The sequence below is a fragment of the Eptatretus burgeri genome, chromosome 12 (assembly GCF_056783735.1).
Source record: "Eptatretus burgeri isolate ZD-2024b chromosome 12, Ebu_testis_v1, whole genome shotgun sequence".
Lineage (NCBI taxonomy): Eukaryota > Metazoa > Chordata > Myxini > Myxiniformes > Myxinidae > Eptatretus > Eptatretus burgeri.
Window position 1 is genome coordinate 13,726,618 of NC_140972.1, and position 27,949 is coordinate 13,754,566.

General features: G+C 45.2%; 1 protein-coding gene across 9 annotated transcripts in view; it reads right to left on the reverse strand.

Moving 5' to 3' along the window:
* POLR3GL (RNA polymerase III subunit GL) overlaps window positions 1-27,949 on the reverse strand; it is a 29,517-nt gene continuing 1,568 nt past the window's right edge. For 2 of the 9 annotated variants that reach the window (XM_085849610.1, XM_085849606.1), the window contains exons 2-9: window positions 25,188-25,317; window positions 14,075-14,143; window positions 8,454-8,525; window positions 8,275-8,360; window positions 6,350-6,409; window positions 5,452-5,586; window positions 4,030-4,138; window positions 1-242 (exon numbers count right to left, since the gene is read on the reverse strand). In XM_085849610.1, the coding sequence (XP_085705736.1) occupies window positions 4,052-4,138; window positions 5,452-5,586; window positions 6,350-6,409; window positions 8,275-8,360; window positions 8,454-8,525; window positions 14,075-14,143; window positions 25,188-25,317 (639 nt within the window). In that variant the 3' untranslated portion in view covers window positions 1-242; window positions 4,030-4,051. Of the gene's footprint in view, window positions 243-2,380; window positions 2,837-4,029; window positions 4,139-5,451; window positions 5,587-6,349; window positions 6,410-8,274; window positions 8,361-8,453; window positions 8,526-14,074; window positions 14,144-25,187; window positions 25,318-27,949 lie in introns of those variants that run through there. The other 7 variants (XM_085849613.1, XM_085849609.1, XM_085849607.1 and 4 more) reach the window with 6 other exon arrangements.

Here is a 27,949-nt window from a genome sequence, read left to right on the forward strand (position 1 = left end):
TTCTTATTATGGATCTCTTTATTAATATTCTTAATTAATAAAGTAGCACCACAAGAGCATGAGATTGTCATCCTTGTAGCAAATGTTATTGATATGGGTCCAAGCAGTGTTACTATGCACATCCACACACAGTGGCATATTCTTCCTTTCACTGGCAACGTGCAGTATTTCGCTCCCAAAAAACATTTTTGCCGTTTTGAACTCCAACCCCTTGTTGTCCTCCACCTTCACTCGATTATCTACTGTTGGAAAGGCAAAAAAGAAAAACAAATGCATTTTCACATCGACCAATTACACAAACAACAACATAGTTTGGTGTACCATCTTCTGTTGGTGGTGGTTGTTGTTGGGTTTCCAAGCTGCCAGGCAGGTAACCAATTGTTTTGTTGTTAGGATTATTATTCAAGTTCCACAGATTATTTTGAAAATACCCTTACAGCTAGCGATGCCAATTTGCGTATGTTTATGTAGCACAATCTTGGAACCTGATCCTAACGGAGTGTTTTTTGCCCTGTGTTGAAAGCCCAGACAGGGAGTTTATCAGTGTAAAGACCAGCAGAAACCAAGGATGGAAAAAATAGTTAAAAAAAAAAAAAGTGAAAAACGTATGAACAAATGGGATGAGAGCGTTGTCAAGGAACCGATAGCAAAATAACTGACAAAGTACAAGTGGCTATGTGTGGATTATTTCGCAAATATGTGTCAACGTACAAGTGCTGAGTAAGAGTCTTTCAGAAACTTGTATTTGGAGATGGATATTGTTCTGTTTTCCAGCTGGTTGGGCATATTGCGATTTATTTTTATTTTATAACCATTTATGTTTTACTTTGTGTGTGGTGAAAATAAATTTTGATTTGGCTAATAACTTTCAGACCAAATTAGGCAAATTACTAATGGATTTTAAAATCCAGGGCACACATGTGAAAATCTTTACAACTGAAAAGAACACTACCCTGATATGAATAAAACATGTTAATTTCCGAATTAGGAATCTGGTTTCAAATTTGTTGTGGCTTAGATAACAAATAACAAAGAACTGTGATGCAGGAGGCCATTCAGCCCATCATTCCTGCGCTACAAAACCAGATTAAACTAAAACTACGTTGTCGATGGCACACCATCGCATATTCCCGCACGCACTGCTTTGTCCCATTAACACTAGGTGAAATTTTATCTTGCAAAATGGATTGACAATTCTTTTCAAGTTGATGTGCTTTATGACCAAAGACTTACTATGTTTACTAAATCAGAAGTCATTGCAAGCATGTCAACATTTCATGAAACATTAATTTAACACTGTCTAACAATATAGAACTGTGCATCAATTTAATCATAGGAATGAACTGTTTATAATATTAATTATTCATAATCAATTAGATAAATACAGTAAAACCTGTGACTGTTTGTCACTCATGGGGGCCACATAAGTAAGTTCTTTATAAAAGAATTTAACATGTACAATGGTAAATACTTAAAAAAAAAATCAGCCCCCATGACCCCACCCCCTCTGGCCCGGCCCCTAGGGGTCATACCAAAAATCCGAAAGTGTTGTGCACTTCCCCATACATATATCTACTATGTCCCAAAGTTTCAAGTTCCTATTTCAAACAGTGTAGGAGGAGTTACAGGGTAAGACAGACGGACGTACGTATGGACGGACGGCGGCAATCACAATATTCCCGCTTTTCTTCGAAAGCGCGGGAATAATAAATCCATCAAGCTAACAAATTCATTTCATTGGGGGAATTGGGGAGAGGGATGATAAAAGTGTGGCAGGCTAAGGGATATCACCAAGGTGTTGGAATTAAAACGAGCTTTTTAGGAGGGGGAGAGGGTGTGGGCAAAGGCAGTTTTAGGGTGAAGAATTTACATCAACCACACATTATCCCTTAACTAGACATCACATCCAGCACGGATGTACAGAATCGCACATTCGTACTCAAGCTACCCACAAATCCTGCCAATATCCCTGTACCCCTCTATCCAATGCTTCTGGGTACCAATCCAATTCCAATTTAAACCTATCCACCATTTGTTGCCACTACCTTTCCAGAGAGCAGATCATACACAAATACATTTTTTTTCATGTATAAAAAAGTCCCTACAACTTCTTTATTAGGCAAAAATTGAGTTGCATCGGCCATAAGCTGTAAGGTATCTGATGGAGAATTCCTGGATTATTTGAAAAGTTGAATCAAAAGCATTTCATTACAGTTCAATCCGATTTTTATAGACAGTGTGAGGATGCAGCAGGTGCAACTAAAGGCATTAGTGGGAAATGCTTGACAATGAGTCGGCTGCAAGAAGATGGCAGATGTTTAGAAATTTAAAAACATTTTTTAATGCATGTGGAAATGATAACTTTAACATTGGTGGATAGAGACTGTACAATTCGAAGAAGGAAGAAAAAAAAAAAAAAAAAAACGAGCTTAATATGAAAGACATCATGCAATGGTGGAAATAACAGAAGGGTGCAAAACAAAGGGAATGAGAAAGCATCCCAAAATGCAAAGCTCGTCCACATCCACTTTGTACTTGAACTAAACAGTGGAAAAACCAGAGAGTTGGTGTCAAAGCCACCCAATGCTCACCTGTTTATACATTTATCGTTTTTAAAAGATGAGTCTAATAATATTTTTTTTATAAAGCATTGCAGTGAAGTCTGATCCAAATAATTTTAAAGCAATATATGTATTTGTATATTGTAATCAGTAAAAATAGTGTGGTAGATAAAAACATTAGAAAGGAAATAACTTGCACCAAAAACTTTCACATTTTCACGCTCACGCTCATGCTGGGGATATCGCTATAGCTCTCTGTTCTTCGAACAGGCGAGCTAAAAAGAAAGAAGAAAAAAGTAAAATTGAATAATCGGTGTTCTCCATATTCTCATAATAAAAGGTTTGTTGAAAATTGGATGACAAAAGCTCAAATGGTAAAAAGGTTATAGCCTGGATAGACAGACAGATAAGTGGTTATAGACTGGTACAATAAACCTTTGAAAATATTGTGGTTTTGACCAATCGTGGGCAATCTTTGTGTGTACCGATTTAGTTATCGTGGGCTTAATTTCGACCAATCGTGGTTTTTGAGCTGAGCTGTGATGGATAACTCGCACCTAAGCCATTCGCACACAGTTAATAATGGAATGGTGCCGAAATGTAAAACAACAAACAAAAGTGATTCTTTTAATTTTATTTATTCGCTGATTTATGGAGCTGCAGTACGATTTATAAAATAAAAACATTTTACACGTCGACAGATTACAAAGGAAAACGATTTAAGATTAATGTTGGAGGAAGGTGGAGGCAAGGGGGCAAGTTTAATCCTTTCTGAATGTTTAATCTGCATCAATGCAGCAGGAGACTTCATCATAAAGCATATTTACATTCATTTCAATTGCGATAAGTTTTGTTTTTACTGCCACCCACATACCTTGACATTTTCTCGAATCCCAGGAACCTAACCCACTTATTCCCAGAGGGAATTGGTTTTAACTGTCGTGGTTTTGAATACATTATCGCGGCATAGTAACCCTGCGATATTTAAGGGTTTACTGTATTTATGAAAGTCACTGAGTCCTTGATCTTTGGACCTCAAAAACAATATGCTTCCAGCTTTTGATTGGTGAACCAATTCAATGTCCCAATATGCAAATGCTGTTCAAATTTCAAATCAATCAGATGAAAATTGACGATTTTGTGACCTTGACCTTCGACCGAATTATTAATTGGTGTTCTCCATATTCTCATAATAAAGGTTCGTTTATAATTTAATGACAAAAGCTATGCCTTGGATGGATGCACACACACACACACACAATCTCCCGCTGAGCAGGCGGATGTGCTAATCAACACAAATCTGTTTGCATCAGGAATGAACAAAAGCTTTCAATAAGAAAATAAAATGCTTCCAGAGGCCATCTACAAATCTGAGATCAAATGTGCCATTACAATCACAAATGTACAAACATGCAATTCATGTACATTCAGATTTTATCAATTTGCATCCATTGCTCCTGATACTTACCACCATGTACTGTACATCAAATTCAATATACAGCTTCATCAATATTGTCATCACTTTCGGCAGCATAATCTTCACCATTGTCAAAGTAGGACATAATGTAGTCCGTTTCCTACCAAACAAATCACAGGCAGTAAAAGTGTCAAGTCAAAATAATATTTCAGAGCTGAGATACAAATTAAAAATTGTTTGGATGTGACGTCACAAGGTATACAAACTGTAAACACACCTGCCTACCTGACAAGCTCAGATACTGGCCGTTACAAATATGATTTCCCATAGTTTCAATGCCTTTTTCAGAAAATTGACGAATAGGAATGTGTGATAATGTTCAAGCTATATTTGTTCGCGATGGCTGGACTTCATCAACTTCTGGAATGGATCTACACAGGCACAGTATTGCTTACCACAGCACTTGTACTGGTATAACAAAGTGTGTTCAACCGTACAGAGTATTTTTTTTTGTAAAAAAAAAATGGATAATTAGTTTTAACCCTTGGAATTTAGTTTTGTCGGAATTTTATCGCCAATTCACGGTGGTAAAACCAGAATTCTAAATGCTGTTACAACCTCAATTTTCTGGGACTCTTTTGGCTTGTTCGTGTGACACCAATTTCAGCATGATTTTCATACAAATTACGGATATAATCTGTAAAAGGTAAACCACAGGTATGTTGTCAATTACCACCTTCGCATTCCACCCATCGTCCAGTTCATTTTTATGATAAAGAAAAAAAAAAAGTGTCAGTCATAGACCAACTAACTGTCATAGACTGTACATGAAGGCATTCACACCTTTGTGTATGGCCAGCTTTCGGGTTTTATTAAGAACTAGTCTGGGTACCCAGGGCTGCACGGTTAAAAAATAAATAAAACCCCATAGGGATTCAGGCACATGTTGTGCATTCAAAACGTATGGAGTTATCTCCCTTATGGTGGTGAGCTTTTCACGGTGGTGGTTTCAAGACGTGTTGGATATTGAAAAGCTATGGGTTATTGGCCTCATTGTGGTTACTGTTTGCCTGTGGGCCGGTGGCAGCACTGCCTGACTCACATCCCAATGAACATTTCATAGCGGCCTTTGGTGTCCTGAACACTGCCTTCAAGACCAATGTGTGGAGACTTAAAACCTTGCCCAGATTCTGAAGTACCTACACCCAAAATGTGGAGTTTCACCAAAGAGTGGTGTTCCCGTCAGTGAAGCGACGGGTCTTATATGAGAGTTATTTTTAAGATGCAAGGAAAAAAAAAAACAAAGGTAAAACATTGCTAAACACAAGGGAAGTAAATAGGACAAATTTGCTTCAACGCCAAAACATCATCTGAAGTTATAAAATGTAGAATAGTTCAGTGGATTTATATTCAAAATTTAATTACAAACCACAACTCATTGAAATAGGAGATAAATAAAATGAACAGCTTTACCTCTTCAAGCTCTTCTTCATATTCTTCTTCAATGTCCTCGCCTTCTTTGTCTTCCTCTTCATCTTCTTGTTCTTCTCCTTTCTTTCCTGAATTTTCTTCATTCTGTTCTCCTTCTCCCTCCATCTTTTCTAACGACTGGGGGATAAACAAACAAACAAACAAAAAAGTCTCAACAAAAACACCTCCACCAACTCACTGGATTCTAGCTGACAGCAAGTTAAAATAAAACAAAAAACTCCTTTCAAGCTTTAAGTTCAAAACTATGTAATTTTCCTCCTTTCATTAACTGTCATGGAAGAGAGTGCAGTGCTGCAGACGATTAACTATAATGACTACAAAAACATTATGTGGCAGAAAACATCATAAAGAGAGTTAAGATATATTTCCGGTTCCGGGTCTGAGCATGTTAGATCAGAAGTGTCTCCTCGCAGTTTATCAAAGCTGAGTTTTCTGGACTGCATCTATTGTCCTTTTCTGTTACAATTATAGACATTCTTTATTGTGTTTCCATCCAATGTCCGAGTCTTAACCATACCTTGATGGAGTGCATTATCAAATTTGTGTCCTTGCGAGTGTCTGGCCTAACCTCCGAGCATGCTCAATCTGTCTCTCATCTGACACATGTCCAATTCGGCTTTTCTTTATCCAAAGTGTTCTCTTTTAACAGTCCTCAACTTTCTCACTTATTTCCCCCTCTTCGCTTAAAAACAAACAAACAAAAAACCCCAAAAAACACATCCGGATACCAAAATAAAATTGAAGTACAGACTTAAACTGATTGAGTGCCCGGCTCAATCACGCGACTAGGAAGAGAATTCAAATTATTTATCCAACGGACAGAAAAGGCACACTCTGATTTTCATCTTAAAATTAAACTTATTCAGTTGGAGTGAATGACCTCTTGTTCTGGTCGACTCTTCGAGTGTGAAAAACTTCTAAAAGTCCACATTATCCAATCCTGTGAAAATAAAAAATAAAAAAATTGAATCGCCTCTGCTCGACTTCATCGATATGCAAAAGTGGTTATACCAAGTGCCTTCAACTTATCTGGATACTCAAGCACACAAAATTCTGGTAACAGTCTATTAGCTCTTTATTGTACCTTCTCGAGGCAATGCGTTCATCTTTCGTATGAAAAGGTGAGCAAACTGCATTGCAGTACTCCAGTGTTGATCGTACAATGGCGTTTTATCATAATACAAGCTCTTTTTTTAATCTAATGATGAAAAAGTTATCCTAATGATTCTTCACTTACAGTTGACTCTCTTATCAGCATCTCCAATAAGGCAACAAAGATAAGCTTGAACCAAAGAGCACCCCAAAGTCCTTCTCCTCCATTTCAGATTTCACTGTCCTTGCTGATGGTGTACGCAAACTCCTGGTTCCTTCTTCCATAATTAATCAATTTAAATTTTGCTTCATTGAAGAAAGAAAGGCTTCCAATGTCTTAAGCAATATCATTCTGAATGGTACATACCACAATCTGTGGTATATACCATTCATCACTGGAACAGAAGTGGATGCAATTCCATTTACTACAACCCTCTGTGAGTGATCTGACAAATATGACGATCCATTTTAAGTAGCTGACCACTGACTCCATATGATTTACTCTTTGTACTCCTCTTCCACATGCGAACAAATTCCTTCCATGCTTCGTTTCCTGTTCTGTTCTGCATTATGTCGTCACAGTCGATGTGCCTTAAACTTTTTCCTTTTACTGTACTGTGATAATCTTCATGATAGTAACTCTTACTATCCAACTTATCACACTTTAACTGATAATACATATTTATTTCAAAATAGAATGTCACATGGTAATTCTTTCCTCGTGGTGGACACCTACTGTCAGATCACTCACAGAATGGTGGACACCACTCAGTGGTGGACACAGAGTCAAATTAAAGATTTCTCCCTTCCATTCTCAATACCTCCGACTTGAACGAACTTGCTTTTTGCTTTAAAAGCTTTTAATAACACTTTAAAATGTTTCATTTGCCACATCTCTCCATCAGGAACAATGCACGTGTTTTTCCTCTTCATCTCATTTGAATGTGCTTCTTGTTCACACCTTTCCTCCCCAATCCTGTCAAACTCACAAACAACTCGGTCCATCAACCTTCGTGCAGACATACAGCACAACTTTCCTTCATGCTTTCGATAATCCCTCATTTCACCTCGCGTGTGATGTCTGTCTTCGTGTATCCGAATTGGGGATCATGAGAAGTACAGTCTGCAGAGGTTGTCTGCACATGACCATAAACTCCCATTTACAGCATCAAACTCATCCATGTTAGTAACCTCCACCTCTTAATGTTCTACACGTCCGCATCTTCTCACCCTGACCCCTTCTCTGTCTGTGTTACCCAATTCAGCATCCCTTCACCTCCTATACCACCCCCCAACAAATACCTCCCAACGAGAATGCTTTGATGGAAATGGCTACACCAACATTCCTTGTAAACCCACTGTTGTGTTTTATCTCAATTAAATGTCACATTAAAAAAAAACAGATGTCAGAGGGAGAGGGAGAGGGAGAGGGAGGAGAGGTCACATGCTTCAAACTCGAGTTATGGTTTGCACAATGATTCAAACACATGACCTTTGACCCGTCGCACCAAAGATTGAAACCATTCATGTTCATCTTTGTTTTACAGTCCATACTTGTGCCAAGTTTGGTCAAAATCCCTTCAGCGGTTCAAATGTCATCGTGGTAACGAAAATCTGCTACACACGCACAACCCAAAAACAATTCCTCCAGCACCTTGAGCTGCGGAGTCACAAAAATAATTAGTTTAATTCAAAGTGAGGCCTTACTATTACCTCTAAAGTCTTTAGAATCTCTGTTTTATCAACAGGCTTGACTTTCTTGGCCATCTTGTCATGCACACCTTTTAACTTCACATTTTCTGCAACAAACAAATTAACGTTACTTGGAAAAAAAAAATGCGTACAATACAGATAACCGGGGGGAAAAAAGCATTTCACTTCATACAACTTACTAGCTTTTCTGGATTTCTGCAAAATATTCAATTCCTTTGGGAGTCGTCTCCAATCTGCAACAACACAAATCACTTGCACGATTAATGAAGGATGCTGTTTATTTAATTGTATAAAATAACAGAATGAAAAGATCACTTAGCTTGTGATGGGGAAACTCAGGAACAAGAAGTCTTCCACTCATAAATTCCGTTACATTTAATACATTCCGTAAAATTTACTCATCAATAAGGACTTATTTTGACAAATCATGGCCCATTTCAGATCCCAGATCATCCTTAATTGCAACGATAATTACAACGAAGATGCTCAAGTAACGATGATGATATTTTGACTTCAATAATATCAGCAAGGCAATGACAACTGGAGTGAAGTCGATGGCACATAATCGCAAATCCCCATGCTTCCCACCAAAAGCAAAGTTGAAAAATGGCAGAAAATTCCACCAGAAATGACCAAATATCTAATTTTGATTTAAATTTTTTCTTCATTTTGACACCTGTGACCCAAAGTTGCCATCCCATGGGCATGAACCAGGGTTCAAATCAAAAATTGTTACACATTTCATGTGTTCCCCAAAAAGTGAATGTATATACAAAGTTTCATTTATAAATGTATATAAAGATGGGCCCAAAATTGCATTTTTTGGTATTTGACCTTTTCACCCCAACCCGGGGGGGGGGGGGAAGTCAAAATGATACTGCTCTTGCACATTCGTGCCATGTGGCGATCACAACGACCAAGTTTGGTGAATTTCTGCACAACCATTTAGGAGGAGATAGTGTGACGGATGGACAGACTCTGCCGATTACAATATCCCCACCTTTTCTCAAAAAGGATGAGAATATCAAATAGCAAACCAAACGTACTTTTCAAATTGCATCATGAATGTATGATAATGATGGAACCAACCCGCTGACATTCAATGGTGATCCTCATGGTATTGTGGCTCACAAAAGGCCAAAACATCTTCTCGACTGGCCAATTCTATTGTTACGGCTGTGGAAATTCGCATTACACCAAAAAGGGCCCTCAGGTGAGATATCTCTGTAGGTACATGTGTAGTTAGCCCAAACCCATTGTATAGAGGGAATTTATGTGATCCATTAGGGCTGCGATCCTTCAGTTAGTCGTTTTTCTTTCTCTATCTTTTATATCTGCCCTATCTACAAAAACCACCAACGATGCTCGTGGGCTTTTCCCGCCATTCTGCCCCGCGCTTGGTGTGAGGGAAGGGGGAAGGGCAGCTCGCCGCCGATTGGTGGATAAACAGCGTGAGGCGGTCGGGGTGAGGGAACGCCCCTTTTCGAGAACCTCCTCGAAGGAGGGTGGAGCCGAAAACGGGGCGGAGCGAATGGCGGAGCCCCACGCTATAAAAGGACACAGGCGGGGCGCATTCTCTCTCTTCCTCCACTCTCTTCCTCTTCGCTCGTCTGCGTGTGGTTGTTGCTGTTGGTGGTTCGTTCGTCTTCGAGTACTTCAGAGAGTTCTCCTAAGAGTCCAGCTGGAGGGAGTCGAGTCGGCGCATCCTCGTCCTGGGCCGTCGCCGTTTGCAGCGGGAGAGGGCGAGCCTTCTGCCAAGTGCCGGAAGCCCCGTTCGTGGCGCGGAGCGGCTACACATGCCGACGCGAGGTGCGAGTCGCAGACCACATCGGGGGAGGCTCTGATTTGAGGTCAAGGACGCGACGCTGGACGACGCGTGCAGGGAAGTCGCAACTTTCTCCTTTCCTTTGGGTTCGTGTAAATGACTATGGGTGGCGCCAGTCCTTGAAGTAAAACTGGTTAAGTATTATCGTGTGTCGGGTTTAGTCGGGACATCTCTTTTGCCCGTGATTGTGTATACGTGCCATTTCTTGACTTGCTTTTTCTTTATTGCACATGACTATTGTGACTGTAAATACGTGCCTTCCGTGCGCAATTAAACATGCTTGTGTAATTGTTCCCGCTTCGCTTCGTCTCCTTTCCTTTTATTAACTCTCCATCCTGCTTCACGTAAGAGGCTCGTAGCGGGTTTCGAGAGGGTCACGACTGAATTGTCCATCCGGTGGGCGAGGCGGCCGCCATTCGAGTCAAGCGGCCGATCGCACGCTGGCGGGCACGAATTCGCAACAATATAGAAGACAAGAATTGGTCATGAGAGAAACACCATTTCTGCTTGGCTTGTTAGAAATCGTACAAAATGCAAATTATTTTTCTGTTTGCAATTTTTACTTTAAGAAGGAGGAGAAGGAGGAGAAGCTACAACACAAGTCATGTACACATGTGCAGATAAATACACGAGACAACATGAGACTTGACAAGACTAACACAGCCGCTGAGCGTGAAGGAGTAATAACCTCAGGGCTATCTGGGTGCAGGTCAGGTATGGGAGCATGCATCGGAGCAGCGCACCGCTGCATCCACCTTTCCGCCGGTACTCCAGGCACCACCGTCTGGCCATCCTCCTGGCAGATTCCTGGCACATCTCCATCTCCTTGAGATGCTGATCAACCTGCTGCAACCACGAGGCACATGGTTGGCCCATTGGTCTCCTCCACTCACGAGGCTCCCTCGCTGAGACAATTTGGTGAGCAGGATCATCGTCAGGAAATAAAGCCACATGTCCCTGCAGCTGACACTCAGGACTGTGTAGGTAACAAATCTCATTTGGGTCTCTCTCAGCAATCACTCGTCGGACAAAAAGTCCGACCAGCGATAGCCAAGGATTCTCTGAAGAGACCTGGTATCAAAAGAATTAAGTCTCCGTCTCAGATCCCTGGTCAGAATCCAAGTCTCACATCCATAGAGCAAGACTGGAAGCACCAAGGACCTGAGGACTCAGATTTTGATCCACCTCCACAGGTACCGACAGTCACACCCCATGATCCAGTGAATCCATGACTACCCTGACCCGACCCAGACATCTATTGACTTCTGACTCAGCCAGCAGAGACATGAATATCACTGCCAAGGAAAGTGAATCTCTCCGTGACATCAATATCCTCACCACAAACAGGTACAGAAAAGATAGCAGCATCCAAGATGTCAATGAAAACCTGGAATTTAGTTTTGACCCAGAAAACACCCCGAGGGCCCCCAAAAGGATATCGAGAGTCTCTGCAAAGATGACTGCATCATCTGCTAAATCAAAGTCAGAGATCTTGACATTTCCAAACGATGCACCGCAACTTGATCTCAACGACATCCTCTCCAGAATCCAGTCCATACAAGCGCTGAAAAGTGTGGGGGTCAGGATACACCCCCGACGAACTACAGTCACAACGGGAAATCAGTCAGAGATGGCACCACCACATCTCACAGCACTCTCAGTATCGGAGTATAGTTCAGACAGCAGATTGATCAGTTTGGTGGCACCCCACGAAGACCAAGAATTCTCCAGAGGGCATCTCGATTCACTGAATCAAACGCTTTACAGAGATCAACATAGACTACAAGCAGCCCCTGCCAAAACTCTAGTCTGCGTTCGGTGAGGACCAGAAGGGCAAGGATACGGTCAATCGTTAACCTCTTTGGTGTAAAGCCTGACTGCTCTGGATGCTGGTGATCAAGCAGATGGTGGCGAACCCTATCAAGAATTATCTAAGCAAAGATCTTGTCTGGCACTGAGAGCAGAGTTACCCCTCGGTAGTTGTTGCAGTCTTGGCGATCACCCTTCCCTTTCCAGAGAGGGACAACTCTGGGTAACAGCGGTAGAATATTTCAAGGAGACATCTCCTCTTCCCATGGATGGCTTATCCTTGCTCTCCCATTATGCTCCTTGACACGCACATGCACACTCACCTCTGATTGAGTGCGTCAGAGCAGCAACTGCATTTTAAATGTGCTGGACTCTTTGGTCAGATACGAATTCGCTACATTTGCCTAAAACAGCTCATCAGATTAACCCGAGGTCTATCGTTCAAAGAACACCTTCAAAAGTCTGCTGAAGACAAAGTCTCACACAAAAATATCCTGCATCAAAATCGCTGCAACAACATGGGGGTGCAGATGTTCAGACTCTGTAAACGGCAGCATTAGCTTTAGTCTATTCTGCCGCTGCATACCACACCCCAACATGAACCCGGAGTGTACTTGTGAAGCTGCCCGATGCCCAGTCTTAATCTGCGACAGATAATTCCCAGCACTCTCCCAAACCTGAAAACTAAATTATTAATAATAATAATAATAAAAAAACAACTTTTTGAACCCTGAGCTCCTTGGACTTTCGGGTCCCCCACCCTTGGCTCCCTGGAAAAAAATCCAGCCACTTGGGTGTATGGATGTTTGACTAGCGGTTGGTAAAACGGCAGCTCGGGCTCAAAGGGTTAATTACAATGGATTCTGGTATTGGCAAACATCATCCAGGCCAGCCTGGGATATGTTACAGCCAGTCTTAAAAAATAATAATAATATTGAGAAACCTATGAAACCTACCTCGTTGACATCGTATAATCCCAGACATTTCCGGATACAAGAAAGCCTTCTAGACATGGAGACCTCAGAAGAATGCTGAATAAATACAAAGTCAGCCGAGGATTACTTTCACAAACACCTCATCCAAGACAAATACCCAATGTCTAAACTACTGGAGGTCAATGCACCGAGACAGCAACAATCTGCAATCAACTCAGGACCTTCCAGCGCTGCTGTGGACATCTTTTCTGTAAACACGAGGGTCAAAGATCATTCTAAATGGGACTGTACCTCTTCACATGATAAAATACATTGCATACAATTGCCAGGTGAGGGGTTCGACAGGATGGTGCAGAGGGAGCACACTCCTCACCTCAAATTTCTCTGCTTTAAACCGTATCGAATGAGTTAGATGCGTGACCCGACTATAAACTGTCAGATTAGCGATTCGCGGATAGGGTGTTGAATCACGAAGTGCGCCATCTATCTGATGGATGTCAAGCTGAGTTGCATGGACGTCAAGACATCTGCTAGCATTGGTTGGTGGCCATTAAACATCCCAAGGTGTCTTTCATGAACAGTTGGCAAGTTATTGCCTGTGCTCTGAAAAAAAAAAGATATATATATATATATATATATATATATATATATATATATATATATATATATATATATATATATATATATATATATATATATATATATATATATATATATATATATATATATATATATATATTGCAAATTCCAGTCACTTTCAGTTAAACGTCAGGCTTGGCCAGCCAGTTGGTGAAAGACTTCCCTGGTCGACTCCACAAGAAGCTAGGAATAATTGGGGCCGTTAAAGATGTAGTTGTGCTTGCCATGTGAGGAAGTTGATCGGCAACAACACATCTGTTCAGCATTTCCCGGATGCAATTAAATAGCTATCGAACTATAAATTACGGACCATAGGCATCAAAAAGCGACATACTGAACAAACCCTTTCAAGTGAAGCATCTCACCACCACGAGAGCATTTAAAATGCATTGGATGTGGAAATAAATGCTAATTGTTGCTCCCAGCTTGCCGGCTCTGACAGAAGACGTCATTTTTGCCGCCTTCATCCCTACCGTTTCGAATCCCGTGCGGGCACGGACAACTTGCTTGTATATGTGTGTACGAGTGGGTGAGTAGGTGATGCTCTGAAAAAGAATGACTTCCGCTGTCTATTTTGGCAATAGTAACTCACCAGGCACCCATTCCGAAGCCAAATCACCAGCTCCTTTGCTGTGGTACTTGTCAGAATACCGCACAATATCTGTCGGTGTATGATTAAAAAAAAAAAAACAAATATAATTATAATCAGGTTTGTTTTGAATGGCACATTTCATGATTTTAAAACAATTAAAATAAAAAAATAATAAAATAAAAAAAACAGGGGGAAAAATAAATAAATCACAAACCTCTATGCAGCATGTGTATTCACCCCCCCCCCACCTCTCCCCCTATTTCCCCACACAATTAAGCCGCTTAAATTTCATCCCAAAATTTCTGTACTTTCTATTTTTGTGAGCTCTCCAAACCCAGAGTCCATAATAATTATACAAGTGATTGTCAGGGAGCAATTGTAAATGTATTGTTACTCGGTGTGCCTACCGGTCGCTTTGCTCAGCGGTTCAAGCAAAACACAGGATATTGCACCACACGCATGTGCGTGCACACACACGCACAGTCACTTTGCTGATGGGAATATTGATGGGGTGGAGGGGGGGGGAAGAAAGAGTGAGGTGGGAGTGAGGAGGGGTGGGAAGGGTAGAAGGAGGGGGTGTGAGGAATGCGACACTTCACCAAATGTTGCTTTCCACTGCAGTAGGGGAAGTGGGAGTGAGGCGGATGGGGGAGACAGAGAGGAGGGGAGGAGGAAGTGTGGAGAGGGGGTTTGGGAGGAGGTAAGCATGAGGGAAGCAGGTTCTGGACTTGCGTTTGGTAGGGGATTTGAGGGGGTAAGGGGGAGAGGTTCTCGACTTTCATTTGGTGGTGGGATTTGTGGAAAATAGGGGTGGGGTTGGGGGGGGGTAGCACAGAATTGAATGAAATGGGGTATGTTAAAACAGCACAAAGATGTCCATGGGGGTGGGGAGTGGAGGGGTTTGGGAAGAGGTAAGCATAAGGGAAGGGTGATAAAACATGCCCAAACAGCAACACCCAGGCAAAAATGCTGCAGTTAGAAGTATAGTATATGAGAGTTGTACTCTCATATACTACAGTCGACTGCAGAGAATTACGACATGAAAGGAATGCTATTTTTTGCCTGGGCATTTCCTTTTTATCCGAGGGGTTCTATATAAAACCAGGCGGGAACATTTAAAACCTACGCTTTGTACCTGGCAAAGGCCTGCCTTCATGCATGCATGCTCACACATGCAGCGACCTTTGCACACCTCCAGTCATCTCATTCCGAATCCGATTCATACATGCTACACTCTGGGGAAGCAGTTTTAAATTCAAAACTAAACCATCAGTCCTTGACAGCTCCCGTAACAGGGGGAGGGATGGGGAAGCAGGGGAAGGGGGAGGAGTGGTGGAGAGAGGGAGAGAGAAGGGAAAATTAAGGGGAGATGAAGGGTGTAGGAGAGACAGAGAGGGAAAGGAGAGTAGGGCCTGAACTTTGTTCAAGTCGATCGATATATTCAGTTACAGTGTGAATGCTTTTGCCATGCAAGGTCATGCATGACTGAGAAACAAACAAACAAGCAGCTTGCATCATGCTCACCAAGTGGCTTAAGCACTCAAGCAAACCACTCCAACAAAACGATTGATAAGGAACGGGCTGGCTTGGTAAGCGATTGTGGATCGGTCATATAAACACCATGCACTCGGAGATGCCCAGAATGTCAAGCAATGTCCAAGTAACACTTTCTTTTTTTAGCAGTTGGAACTGCTAATAAGTTAAATTCCAGAGTTTAAATTTAGAAATTTGGCTCAGATTAAGAGATTCTGGAGGTTATCGCATGTGTGGAAATGAAATAAAGCCACGAACACTGGCGTCTCTGGGCGTTTATAAGCATTGCAATGTATCCAGAGATTCACAGGTGTGATCAACACACATTCGATGATATGAGCGAGGGAAGTGGAGAAAATAAAAAAATAAAACTTCATTGTTAAACCGTTGCGGCCTGTTTTTTTTTTTTTTTTTGTATACCTTGGTCGAGGCTTGTATGAGAGCAAACACACAACTCACAGCAAGGAGGCATGAGACAAGAGGGGCGGGAGTGGAAGGGACAAAACAGTGGGGAACAAACACATTAGGTGAACTGTGGAAGGGAGAGGGATGGGGATGGGACGGGGAACATGGCGAAGAGAAGATGGACATTACAGGGACTTTCAGGAAGGAAAGCAGGAGAATTGAAGGAAGTGGGCTTGGGTGGATTATCGGGGGTAGAAAAGATCGAGGATTTGGATGGGGGAAGATAAGAGGTGGTGGTGAACAGCTGTTTTGAAAGCCTGGAGGGAAGAATGGGAAAGAATAGAGTGAGGAAGTTTATTTCAAAGGCGGGAAAAAAGAGGAATGAAAGAGTGAAGATGGGCAGTGATTCGTGATTTTGGTAGTTTTACAAGAAGGGGGTTGTTGGCGGACCTTGAGCGCCCTGTGGAAATGTGGTGGGGACAAATCGCAGAGAGAGCAGGGGGGGGCAAGGCTGGAGAGGAGTCGGTAGAAGACAGAAAGACCACCGACCAACCTGCGGTGATTGAGTGAGAGGCCCAAAGACTCAGCTTCATTGCGGGAGATGCCGATGATCTTAAATGCCCTGGTTTCGACAGCGTGAAGCCGAGAAAGGTGGGAGGCAGGAGCACCAGCCCAGAGGGGAGAGCAGTACTCCATCAGGCTACGGACAAAAGCTTTGTAAGTGGTCAGGAGCTCAAGAGGGCCGAGGAAGGACTTTGCACGACGGAGGATTCCCAGTCGGCGACTGGCTTTTGAGGCGAGGTTGGAAATGTGACTTTCCCAGGAAAGGTCATGGCAGATAGTGAGACCCAGAAGCTTGAAAGAAAAGACTTCTTCCAGAGGATTGTTGAGAAAGTGGATGGGGGGTTTTGTAAACGGTCCTTTCGAAGAGACATAGTGAGTGTGTGAGATTTGTCTGGATTGAAAGACATGTTCCACGTGTTGGACCAGTTTGTGTTCCAAATCCAAATCAAATTCCAAATCAAGGCATTGTTGAGCAGGCCAAAAAACAAAATGGGAAATCAAGACCCCCGCGAGGGATATCGAGGTGACCAAGGATGGGCATTGATAAAGGGTAATTAAGTAAGGCCATTAATTACCTTCAAAAAGGGGTATTTACATTAACACAAACAATTTTCATTCATACACTTCTTTGGTGTGCATGCCAAGTTTCAGGCCGCGAGTTTTCATGGTTTTGGAGTTATTGAGGAGACGGACGGACGGATGAACTGACGGATACACGCTGACATTTATTATTATAGATAACTAGCACGGTTACCCGTTGGTGACTGGTTATGTTCTAATCCTGTTGGCATTTTTGAAGAAACCAAATAAATGTTTCCATTTTCTTGTGGGGGCCTAAACACTGCCCTATACCCACGAAGGAACGGGGGTCAGGAATCATTTAATATTGTGACGTCCACGGGACTTGAACAGTCCCGCCAACGTAGAATGAGCCGAAACGATGAAGGCGGTTTATTTATTTATAACCCAAAGATGGCGGTTCTAATCGCTCTACCGCAAACGGGACGAGGAAGGTGGCACGAGTCGCTTTTCACTGAGTTGATAACGTTTATTCCTCTAACCAGAAATAACAAGACTCGGCAAGAAGAGGGATCCAGGGCGATTAGACGGGATGGTGTGGGATCGGGCGTGGGGAAAACACAGACAATTCCAATGAATATACAAATCTCAAACCCTCTAAGGCGCCAGGTACACACACACACACACACACACACACACACACACACACACACACACACACACACACACACACACACACACACACACACACACACACACAGTAGTTATTCCTGGTGGTCAGGCTGGACCGTGGTGTGGACGCAACAGTCCCTGGATTGGCGACGGACGAGCTGGCCTTGCTCTCGTCAGGGGGGCAGGAGAAACCGTGGTGCTGTCGACCTCCTGGTCTTGGCCCAAGTCCGCTCACAGCCACCACGGAACAAGTTCTGGCGCCAAATTGCGAGCAGGAGAGGGAGGCAGGTCCGCCCGCCGTTCGACCCCGTACTCAGAGCCAACCAAGGTGAGGCAGGAGGCTCAGCAAGGCTACAAGACACGATGAAACCAGGGCCGAATCAGCGCAACAACAAGCACGCTCCCAGCACAACAGCCTCCACCCCAAAAAACGGTCTTTCTGTCCCGATCTTCTTCCTCTTCCTTTTCGACCCCGAACAGAACCTTTTTATCCTCCCGTCCTCGTCACTTCCAATCGAGCCGTTTATTGGCCCTCCGCCGTCGCCTTCCGCCAATCGTGATCACGGGGCGGAGCCATCTGCTGAACTGTCCTGTGACGTCACGGCAAGCCTCCAGAGAATACTAAAAGGGGTTTACGCAGACACACTTACCCTATCCCGTATCCCTATCAAATTACGTGACAATTATCATTTCCCCCTTGAAGAAATGGACATTTACTAGACAACTTATCACCACTGAATTGCTACTTATTACATCGAGATCCTGGTACACTCGAACAGCATGGCATACCTAATTAAACATCCTAATTACCCTTTGAATGCATACCCCCCCTCAAACGCAACACTGCCCCCTCCTCTGGTACCGCAGCTCCTGCAAGGTATATCACAGGCGCTACCGTACCAGCCTTAACACTTACTGACTCACACCTAATTAACCTAACAAAATAAAGTAGGAGGGGCAATGGGCAGCGAGTCGCAGTTACTTACCTATCCTGCTTAATGTACTATCCCCTTATGGCCTTATCCTCGCCTAAACAATCATTCATTTTTTAAATTAATTTATTGATTTTTTTTATCACTTGAGAGCACTGAGCGAAGTTGCACTCCATCCTCTGGATCATCGCTCTTGCCCAACACTCTTCCAGTGATCTGGGGAGGGGAACAAAAGGTTCCACAAAAACACAACACTTATACTTTACATTCCTACTCTAAGCCTTAACGACACTATTCACAGGATATTTACACTTGACCGCCTCCCACAGTGGATGCTAATAGACCCAGCGTTACCTGGGGAGCCAATTTTCAAATTTGCTTGCCCCAAAATTATGCGGACATCATGCCCTTGCTGCACATGTCAAGTTGTGCGGGATCGAGTGGGACTCACACATCTTCACAACACTCACACCATGGTCATCATCACATTTCTAGGTCATGTTCCTCATTTTAATCATGCAGGCTGAATCCCGTCGTGGCCGTGGGGTGGGTTACCACAAGATGATGGGGGCATCTCAGGTGCAACCATGCCCACAGGTAAGCTTTAGTCCAACCCGGACGTTTCTCCGCCCCGCTCCCTTTGATTCCCTCCCCCCTGGTAGCCATCAGCTCTAATCCCGTACAACACTCTGGAAGGGGTCTCACTGGCTCCTCTGGCCTTCCTGGGTCACCAAGGTCCTACCCGCCTTGGTCGCCCAACCAGACCCTCTCCCAGTTGCCTCCAGACACTGTCACCATTAGCCACCAGGGGTGAATCTCCTTGAAGGGGCTCGCAATTCCCGCTTACCGTGAGCTTCAGCAATCCCTGTGGACAAGCACATCATCCCCACCCACAAAACCCACATGACTCCCCCACCCCATCGGCCTTACATGTGACACCTGCATTTCTAACACTTCACCGACCATGACCTTCCCTGTTACCACACCATCTCCAATAAAAAAAATCAATGTGTGCACCATACATTTCACTTCTTAACTTAAAACAACTCACACAGCACTTCTCACCCGATCCACGCACCAGCCATTGGACAGCCACTCGTGCCCGCTTTGTTACCAATTACCCATTGTCCCTATTGTCACTCTAAAACCCAGCAGAACTTACAAACACATGCCAATTTTCCCACAATTCATTTTTTTTTCCACCAAAGGAGGCACTTCGCCACAATCTCACCAGCCGTGCATGGCCCTATATGCTCAGCCCGATCTAGTCTCCCCGACCCCTGACAGTGATTTCCGGACCCGACCTATGAAAGGGCATCTCGGATAGACCTGGCGGTTCAGCAGGAGGATTCATCCTCTCCGGGCTTGAAAGTCTATTGGAGGGTCTCTCCATCGCCGGGTACCGGCAATATCGTTGCATGCGTCCTCTTCGCCCGCACCGGAAACAACTCCCCATAAAAGGCCCCCGTGGGTATCGGTGTAATGTCTCTTCCGGTTCCGGACCCCCTCGGCCATAATCGAATTGCTCTATTGGCTGGGCTGGACCCCGCCGCTTTGGCGCACCAACTACCGAATTACCCTTTATCAAACTTGACAGTTTCTGGCAAATTTCCTGAAACATATGGGTAATGCCAATTTCTCCCAGCCCCCCTCCCTGATCCTGGATCTCCGCCTGTCGGATCGTCACCGATGGTTTCTCGGGCACCCGACTCGGCCGACTCCACGAGGCCAGCCTGGCCGCACACTCGGCCGCTCGGTGCACGGTGGGTGGATCCTGTAGCTCCACCAGCGCTCGGACCTCAGGGTCAGGAAGAGCAGCTAAAAATTTCGAGTGCCAGTCTGTCCCACGCCTCCACTGTAAGGTCCCGATACGCGATCCTGACTGATTGGTAAATGTCCTGTGCCAGCTCCTGCACTGTCTCACCCGGCTTTAATCTGCGGTGCTGGAGCTGAGCCCGCACCAGATCACAGTTTGCCGCGAACCCAAACCGACGGCTCAACGCCTCGCAAATGTGGGAGCTGGTCAACATCCCCTCCACGATCACGTTTAACACATCTGCGGCTGGTCCCCGCAACGTTGCCACCAAATTCCCTGTACGTTCTCGCTCATTCCACCCGTTTAGTCGGGAAATACACTCAAATTGCGTCAGAAAAGCTTCAAGGCTCCCTGACCCGTCGAAATTTACCAGGGGGATCACTTTTACGGTGGCCCGCTTCTCAGTTTCTCCCTTGTCCGAATCCAGCCCAGGGATCAAACACCCTTGTGGCTGCGTATCCAATTTCGGAGCCCACTGTGGCCAAAGATGTTTTGTGGTGAGGGTCTCATGGGTCAATTTTGCTTCCTGTTCCAAACGTTGAATGGACCGATTCACCTCTTCCCGCAGGGTCTTCTGGGCCCGCACAACCTCCTCCAAGGCTCCGTCGCGAGTTTGTAGCTGCTCCTCAACCAACCCGGACACTCTACTTACAAAAGACGGCTCTACCAGGCCTTTATCCAAGACTTCATCTTGGCTCATAATTTTATCTTGTTCATTCAAACGAGCCTCCAATCCTTTTACCTCCTCCGCCAAATTCATCCCTTGCTTCCTCAGCTCTCCCCACTCTTCTACTTGCAGCTGCATACGAGCATCCACACAGGCACGATGACGTTCCAGGCTTTCATCCACTTTATCAACCCGAATGTTCATTGCATCAATTTTATCTACCAATTTTTTCCGTATATTTTCCCCCTCCAATGTAATTTCTACCTTTGTTTCCTCCAATCTATCCTCGAATTTACTTTGTATTTCCCCCAATTTAACATCCACACACTCCTGCATCTCAGTTTTCATTTTCTCCATCTTTTCCCCCCAATTCATCCCTCATTAAATCAATTCGTGCACCCAACTGTTCCCCCATTACCCCCAATTGATCTGTCATTTCTGCCCTCTGTGTCACGAATTGATTTGCCATTTCTGCCTTCATTTCTGCCCTCTGTGCCGTCATGTCTGCCCTCTGTGTCACGAATTGATTTTCCATTTGTGCCGTCATTTCTGCCCTCTGTGTCACGAATTGATTTGCTATTTGTGCTGTCATGTCTGCTATTAAACGTTCCAACATTGTCTGGATCGTCATCGCACCGGTTTCCGGCACTGCCGGTTCCATTACGGGCAATGAAGCACGGTCCACGCTCAGAATGGGGGAGGTTCCAATCCGACCCCCGTCTCTCCCTTCTTCCCCCGACTCGCTGCAAGACACGTGGCCTTCCTCCTCAAACATCTGCACATCCGCCATGGTGCAGAAGTCCCGTTTGCCGCCAATTAAATTTAATTTGAAAAATCCCGCCAAAATTTTCCCGCGCTTTTCTGTAGTAATTTTATATTCCAATTCGTGGCGAGATTTTAATCTTGGTATATTCTCCCAATACCAAATATAATTTAGAGGGGTTCGAACATCCAACACCCTGACACCAATGTGACGTCCACGGGACTTGAACAGTCCCGCCAACGTCGAATGAGCCAAAACGATGGAGGCGGTTTATTTATTCATAACCCAAAGATGGCGGTTCTAATCGCTCTACCGCAAACGGGACGAGGAAGGTGGCACGAGTCGCTTTTCACTGAGTTGATAACGTTTATTCCTCTAACCAGAAATAACAAGACTCGGCAAGAAGAGGGATCCGGGGCGATTCGACGGGATGGTGTGGGATCGGGCGTGGGGAAAACACAGACAATTCCAATGAATATACAAATCTCAAACCCTCTAAGGCGCCAGGTACACACACACACAAAACGTTGCTATTCCTGGTGGTCAGGCTGGACCGTGGTGTGGACGCAACAGTCCCTGGATTGGCGTCGGACGAGCTGGCCTTGCTCTCCTCAGGGGGGCAGGAGAAACCGTGGTGCTGTCGACCTCCTGGTCTTGGCCCAAGTCCACTCACAGCCGCCAGGGAACCAGTTCTGGTGCCAAATTGCGAGCAGGAGAGGGAGGCAGGTCCGCCCGCCGTTCGACCCCGTACTCCGAGCCAGCAGAACCCCAGAGCCAACCAAGGTGAGGCAGGAGGCTCAGCAAGGCTACAAGACACGATGAAACCAGGGCCGAATCAGTGCAACAACAAGCACGCTCCCAGCACAACAACCTCCACCCCAAAAAACGGTCTTTCTGTCCCGATCTTCTTCCTCTTCCTTTTCGACCCCGAACAGAACCTTTTTATGCTCCCGTCCTCGTCACTTCCAATCGAGCCGTTTATTGGCCCTCCGCCGTCGCCTTCCGCCAATCGTGATCACGGGGCGGAGCCATCCGCAGCACTGTCCTGTGACGTCACGGCAAGCCTCCAGAGAATACTAAAAGGGGTTTACGCAGACACACTTACCCTATCCTGTATCCCTATCTAATTACGTGACAATTATCATTTCCCCCTTGAAGAAATGGACATTTACTAGACAACTTATCACCACTGAATTGCTACTTATTACATCGAGATCCTGGTACACTCGAACAGCATGGCATACCTAATTAAACATCCTAATTACCCTTTGAATGCATACCCCCCCTCAAACGTAACTATATTACCTTTCACATATGTAGTTAGTGGTTTAGGCACAATAGAGTGATTATTTTAAAATAATAATAATAATTTTAAAAATCCAACTGTGTTTTTTTAACAATGTCTTCCCCCCCAAAACACTCCCTGCCATTCACTGATGAACTTTTGAAAATTTGACCAAGATTTGTTTAGCCATCTTTGTGAAAAATGGACACACACACACACACACACACACACACACACACACACACACACACACACACACACACACACACACACACACACACACACACACACACACACACACACACACACACACACACACACACACACACACACACTTTCTATCTGCGAGTGTCAATGAAGATGTGAAATGTAGTGAAACATGCCAAAAACACTAAAAGGATCTTTGATAACACATTGTTGTTATTGTTGTTGTAGTTACCTCCACCACGGAAGGTGGATGGTGGTTATTTTCACCCCTGTCTGTCAGCAGGATATCTCAAAGCATTATGGACAGATTCAGACAAATTTGGTGGACAGGTTGGATGTGAAACAAGGACGAAATCATTAGGTTTTGGTGACGATCCGGGTCCGAGAATTTTTAAAGTGATTCTTCACTATTGAGAGAGAGAGAGAGAGGGTCAAATATTTGTGGACAAATTCAGATGAAAAACTTGGTGGACGAGTTGGTTAGATGACAAGAACAACCTGAGAAGATTTTGGTTAAGGTCCAGATGCAGATCCGACCTATCAGTGGATACAAAATGTAAAATGTTCAGCCTGGCGGAGGTATACTCTCTCCAGAGTGTCGTTCAAGTTATTGCTGTCGTCATGACTGTGGTTGTTGTTGATTGTATGTTTGTTCCGTGTTCTATTTAATATTTCCTTTGACTTTGAGAAAGCAAGACGATATATATAATTTTGTGTACTTCTTCCATGTCCATCACGCTTTATTCTTTAGGGTTACTGCTGTCGTAGTGCTGGAACTGTTACATGAAAGCTTCAGGTCCTGCTTCTTCCTCTTCCATCCGGGAAGGACTAGCTTTTAAAATGGGCATTTTTATGATTAAACAGACACCAATTTTCATTTCATAAAATTCCCGACACAAATCCCTTCTTTTGTCAAATTTAAATCAATAAATGACCACTCGCTAATCTGGAGTAAATAGCATTTGTTGGTTTCGTGGCAAAAGGATCACAGCTCCATACTATAATAGGAATGCACATTCAAAGCAAAGAGCCGAGTGTTTTCGAGTGAGTCGCCACTCGGTACAAGAGCTGAGGCTGGGTGCGTGCGTGCGTCCATACAGATATCGTTTCTAATCTCAGGAGGAAAGTTGAAAAGAACTGGAGTCGGACAATAATTTTGGTTTTATTTGGGTTGGAATTCAGAAAAAAGTGCTCATCCAATTAAGCAAGATCACGAGTTGGCGGAGCTGTTAAATCATACTGTACGAGCAAAGAACTCGTACTTACCCACTTTTATGGCATATATTATTTCGACAGGTAATACCGACTTCCACCAGGTGGTGCTATCCTCCCACCCTGAACACCTGGGACTATCAATTTCATTTACCCTCCAAATGCAAGCGTTTGGAGAAGTTTTCTAACTGCTGTAGGAAAGGAGGTGAAGCGACGTTTCATGAGTGAGCCCTTTTTTATAAGCAAGAGGTTTGAAGAGCCATTCCTGCTTCGAAGAAGGGTTCATGCCCGAAACGTTGATTCACTCTCTTTCCCATGGTGGTTAACATATCTCTCTCAACCAAGGACATCGACATTTCGGGTTGTCAACTGAGCACAAAGGCTGTTTGTTAGTTGACGCAGTATGTGTGACATCAAGAATCAGAAATGATCGAGAAACACCAGAATGAGACGACAGTAAATATTCAGACATCGACTAATGAATGGTGACATCATCTTACCAGAAAGAGATTTAAAAAAATAAATAAACAAACAACACCTTTTTTCTTCGTCTCAATCTTCAGGAAATACGGAAGACTTTTCATTGCGAGTCTGAACTCTTGCTTTAGGGCCACCTGGTAATCTGTCTCCTCACCAGTTTGCAAGGGCAGAGGCAGATTCTCTCGTGGCTACAAGAAAAAACAACAACAAAAAAAAACATGCCGAGATAACAATTAAAATAACTTTGCAAAAAAAAAAAAAAAGTCAGAGTCATCAAGACAGTGTACAAGGAAGTGAAAACAAGCACAGCAACAACAGCTGGATAACTTGGTGTTGGCTCAGTGGTTAGGGTGGCGGCTTGGGATCCTCGGGTCCTGAGTTCAAGCCCCGTCGGCCGCTGAATTAATACACCAGGGGGTTGACTCAGCCTGTCACCCTTCCGAGGTCGGCGAAATGAATACCAGTTCCAGTGTGTGTACTGGTAGAGGGGCACTGCATCGTAGACACAGTCGCGCTTCAAGAAATGATAGCTACCCCGGCAGCTAAGCTGCCATACGACCACCACCAACAGCTGGATGGACAGATGAGGCTCCGATTGGCTGGCAGAGTGGTTGAGACTTTTACCTGTACTTCTGTGGATTTGTGGTTCGATTAATGAAGCTCTCTGACCGGGACGAACACCATGACGATACCGTCATGACGACGTCACAACTGTAGCCCCAGAAGAGCCTCTTGCAGTGCAAACACCCCAAAATAAGATGTTGTCACCAGGTCGATGAAAAAAGAAGCTACTGACTAGTTTCGGCATTTTTGGGGCTCGTCAGGGCAACACATCGCCGTTCCATAGTTTGAAATCAAGGTAGGGCTACATCAGGGATTGGTACTCGGCTCTCTGCGTTTCATCATTGTGATGGACATGCTGAGTGAGGAGACACGAAAGGGGAGTTACTCAATGTGGATGACTTGGCACTGACAGCAGAATCAGTTGAAGAGCGGAGTAGAATGTGGCCGAGCTGGAAGAGAAAATTGGCCAAGAATGGTTGAAGAGGAAACACCAAGAAAACAGAGGTGATAATGAGTTGGAGAGGAGCGGTCGAAGTGATTGTAGTTAAGGAAGCAAACGAACAACTGAAGCAGGTGGAGAGGTTTAAGTAACTGGGATGGACAATTGATGAGAAAGGGGGATGTGAGGCTGATGTAAGGGACAGTGTGGATGAAGTGGAGGGATGCAGCAGTTATGTGAGTCAGAAGAATACCAATGAAGGTTAAAGATGGACAAAACGGTGATAAGACCATTGGCGTCGTATGGTGCTTCTTCTTCTTCTTCTTCAATATGGAGCACAAGGCTTTGGGGTAGCATCATTGGCTGAGGGGGTGGCTGTGCCGCTGATGAAATTTCCTCTGTTGGTTCGACGGGAATTTGGAGTTTGTTTAGGGTGCCAGTGTTAGCTTGCCTACTTCTTGCGAATAACACCATGGGATCTTTAACTTCCACTAACAAATGCTGGCAGATGAGACGTCCCTTTAACGTCCATCCAAGTGACGGCACACACGTCGACGAATCACCCTGCCTGTCAAACACCGGGATGAGAGTTTTTAACTGGGTCGGGATTTGAACCCAGGTGAGACAGCTTAGTGGCAAGCGTGCGTACCTCCGAGCCATCATGCCAGCCAGCCCTGTATGGTGCCGAGACTTGGGCATTGCATAAGAAAGAGCAGTCACATGACAAGGGAGAGATGAGGATGCTGTGATGGATTCAAGTGGTGCCATTAATAGATTGGATAAGGAGCAAAGAGATAAGAAGGCTTGGAGTGACAAGTATTGGAGAAAGTTTGTGAGGCAAGGATAAGGTCGAACACACCATAGATGAGGACAAGGTCGAGCGAGTCCAAAGACGTGCCACTAAACACATCCATGAACGACACAACGTCCCATTCAAATTGAGGCTGAAGAATGCCCTGACATTGCAGAACACACCGTGGGGACATGATCACGGTCTACAAGATTGGCAGGATTAGCTCGCAACACTTCTTTACCCCAGGAGTGGGCCTTGTGATCAGAAAGTGACCGAATACACAGAATCACTGCTTCAGTGAGAGTAGCAACAGCGACCGGACCGGAGGGCGCAAGGGGGGACCGGACCCGGACCGGAGGGCGCAAGGGGGGGACCGGACCCGGACCGGAGGGCGCAAGGGGGGGACCGGACCCGGACCGGAGGGCGCAAGGGGGGGACCGGACCCGGACCGGAGGGCGCAAGGGGGACCGGACCCGGACCGGAGGGCGCAAGGGGGGACCGGACCCGGACCGGAGGGCGCAAGGGGGGGACCGGACCCGGACCGGAGGGCGCAAGGGGGGGACCGGACCCGGACCGGAGGGCGCAAGGGGGGGACCGGACCCGGACCGGAGGGCGCAAGGGGGGACCGGACCCGGACCGGAGGGCGCAAGGGGGGGACCGGACCCGGACCGGAGGGCGCAAGGGGGGACCGGACCCGGACCGGAGGGCGCAAGGGGGGGACCGGACCCGGACCGGAGGGCGCAAGGGGGGACCGGACCCGGACCGGAGGGCGCAAGGGGGGACCGGACCCGGACCGGAGGGCGCAAGGGGGGACCGGACCCGGACCGGAGGGCGCAAGGGGGGACCGGACCCGGACCGGAGGGCGCAAGGGGGGGACCGGACCCGGACCGGAGGGCGCAAGGGGGGGACCGGACCCGGACCGGAGGGCGCAAGGGGGGACCGGACCCGGACCGGAGGGCGCAAGGGGGGACCGGACCCGGACCGGAGGGCGCAAGGGGGGGACCGGACCCGGACCGGAGGGCGC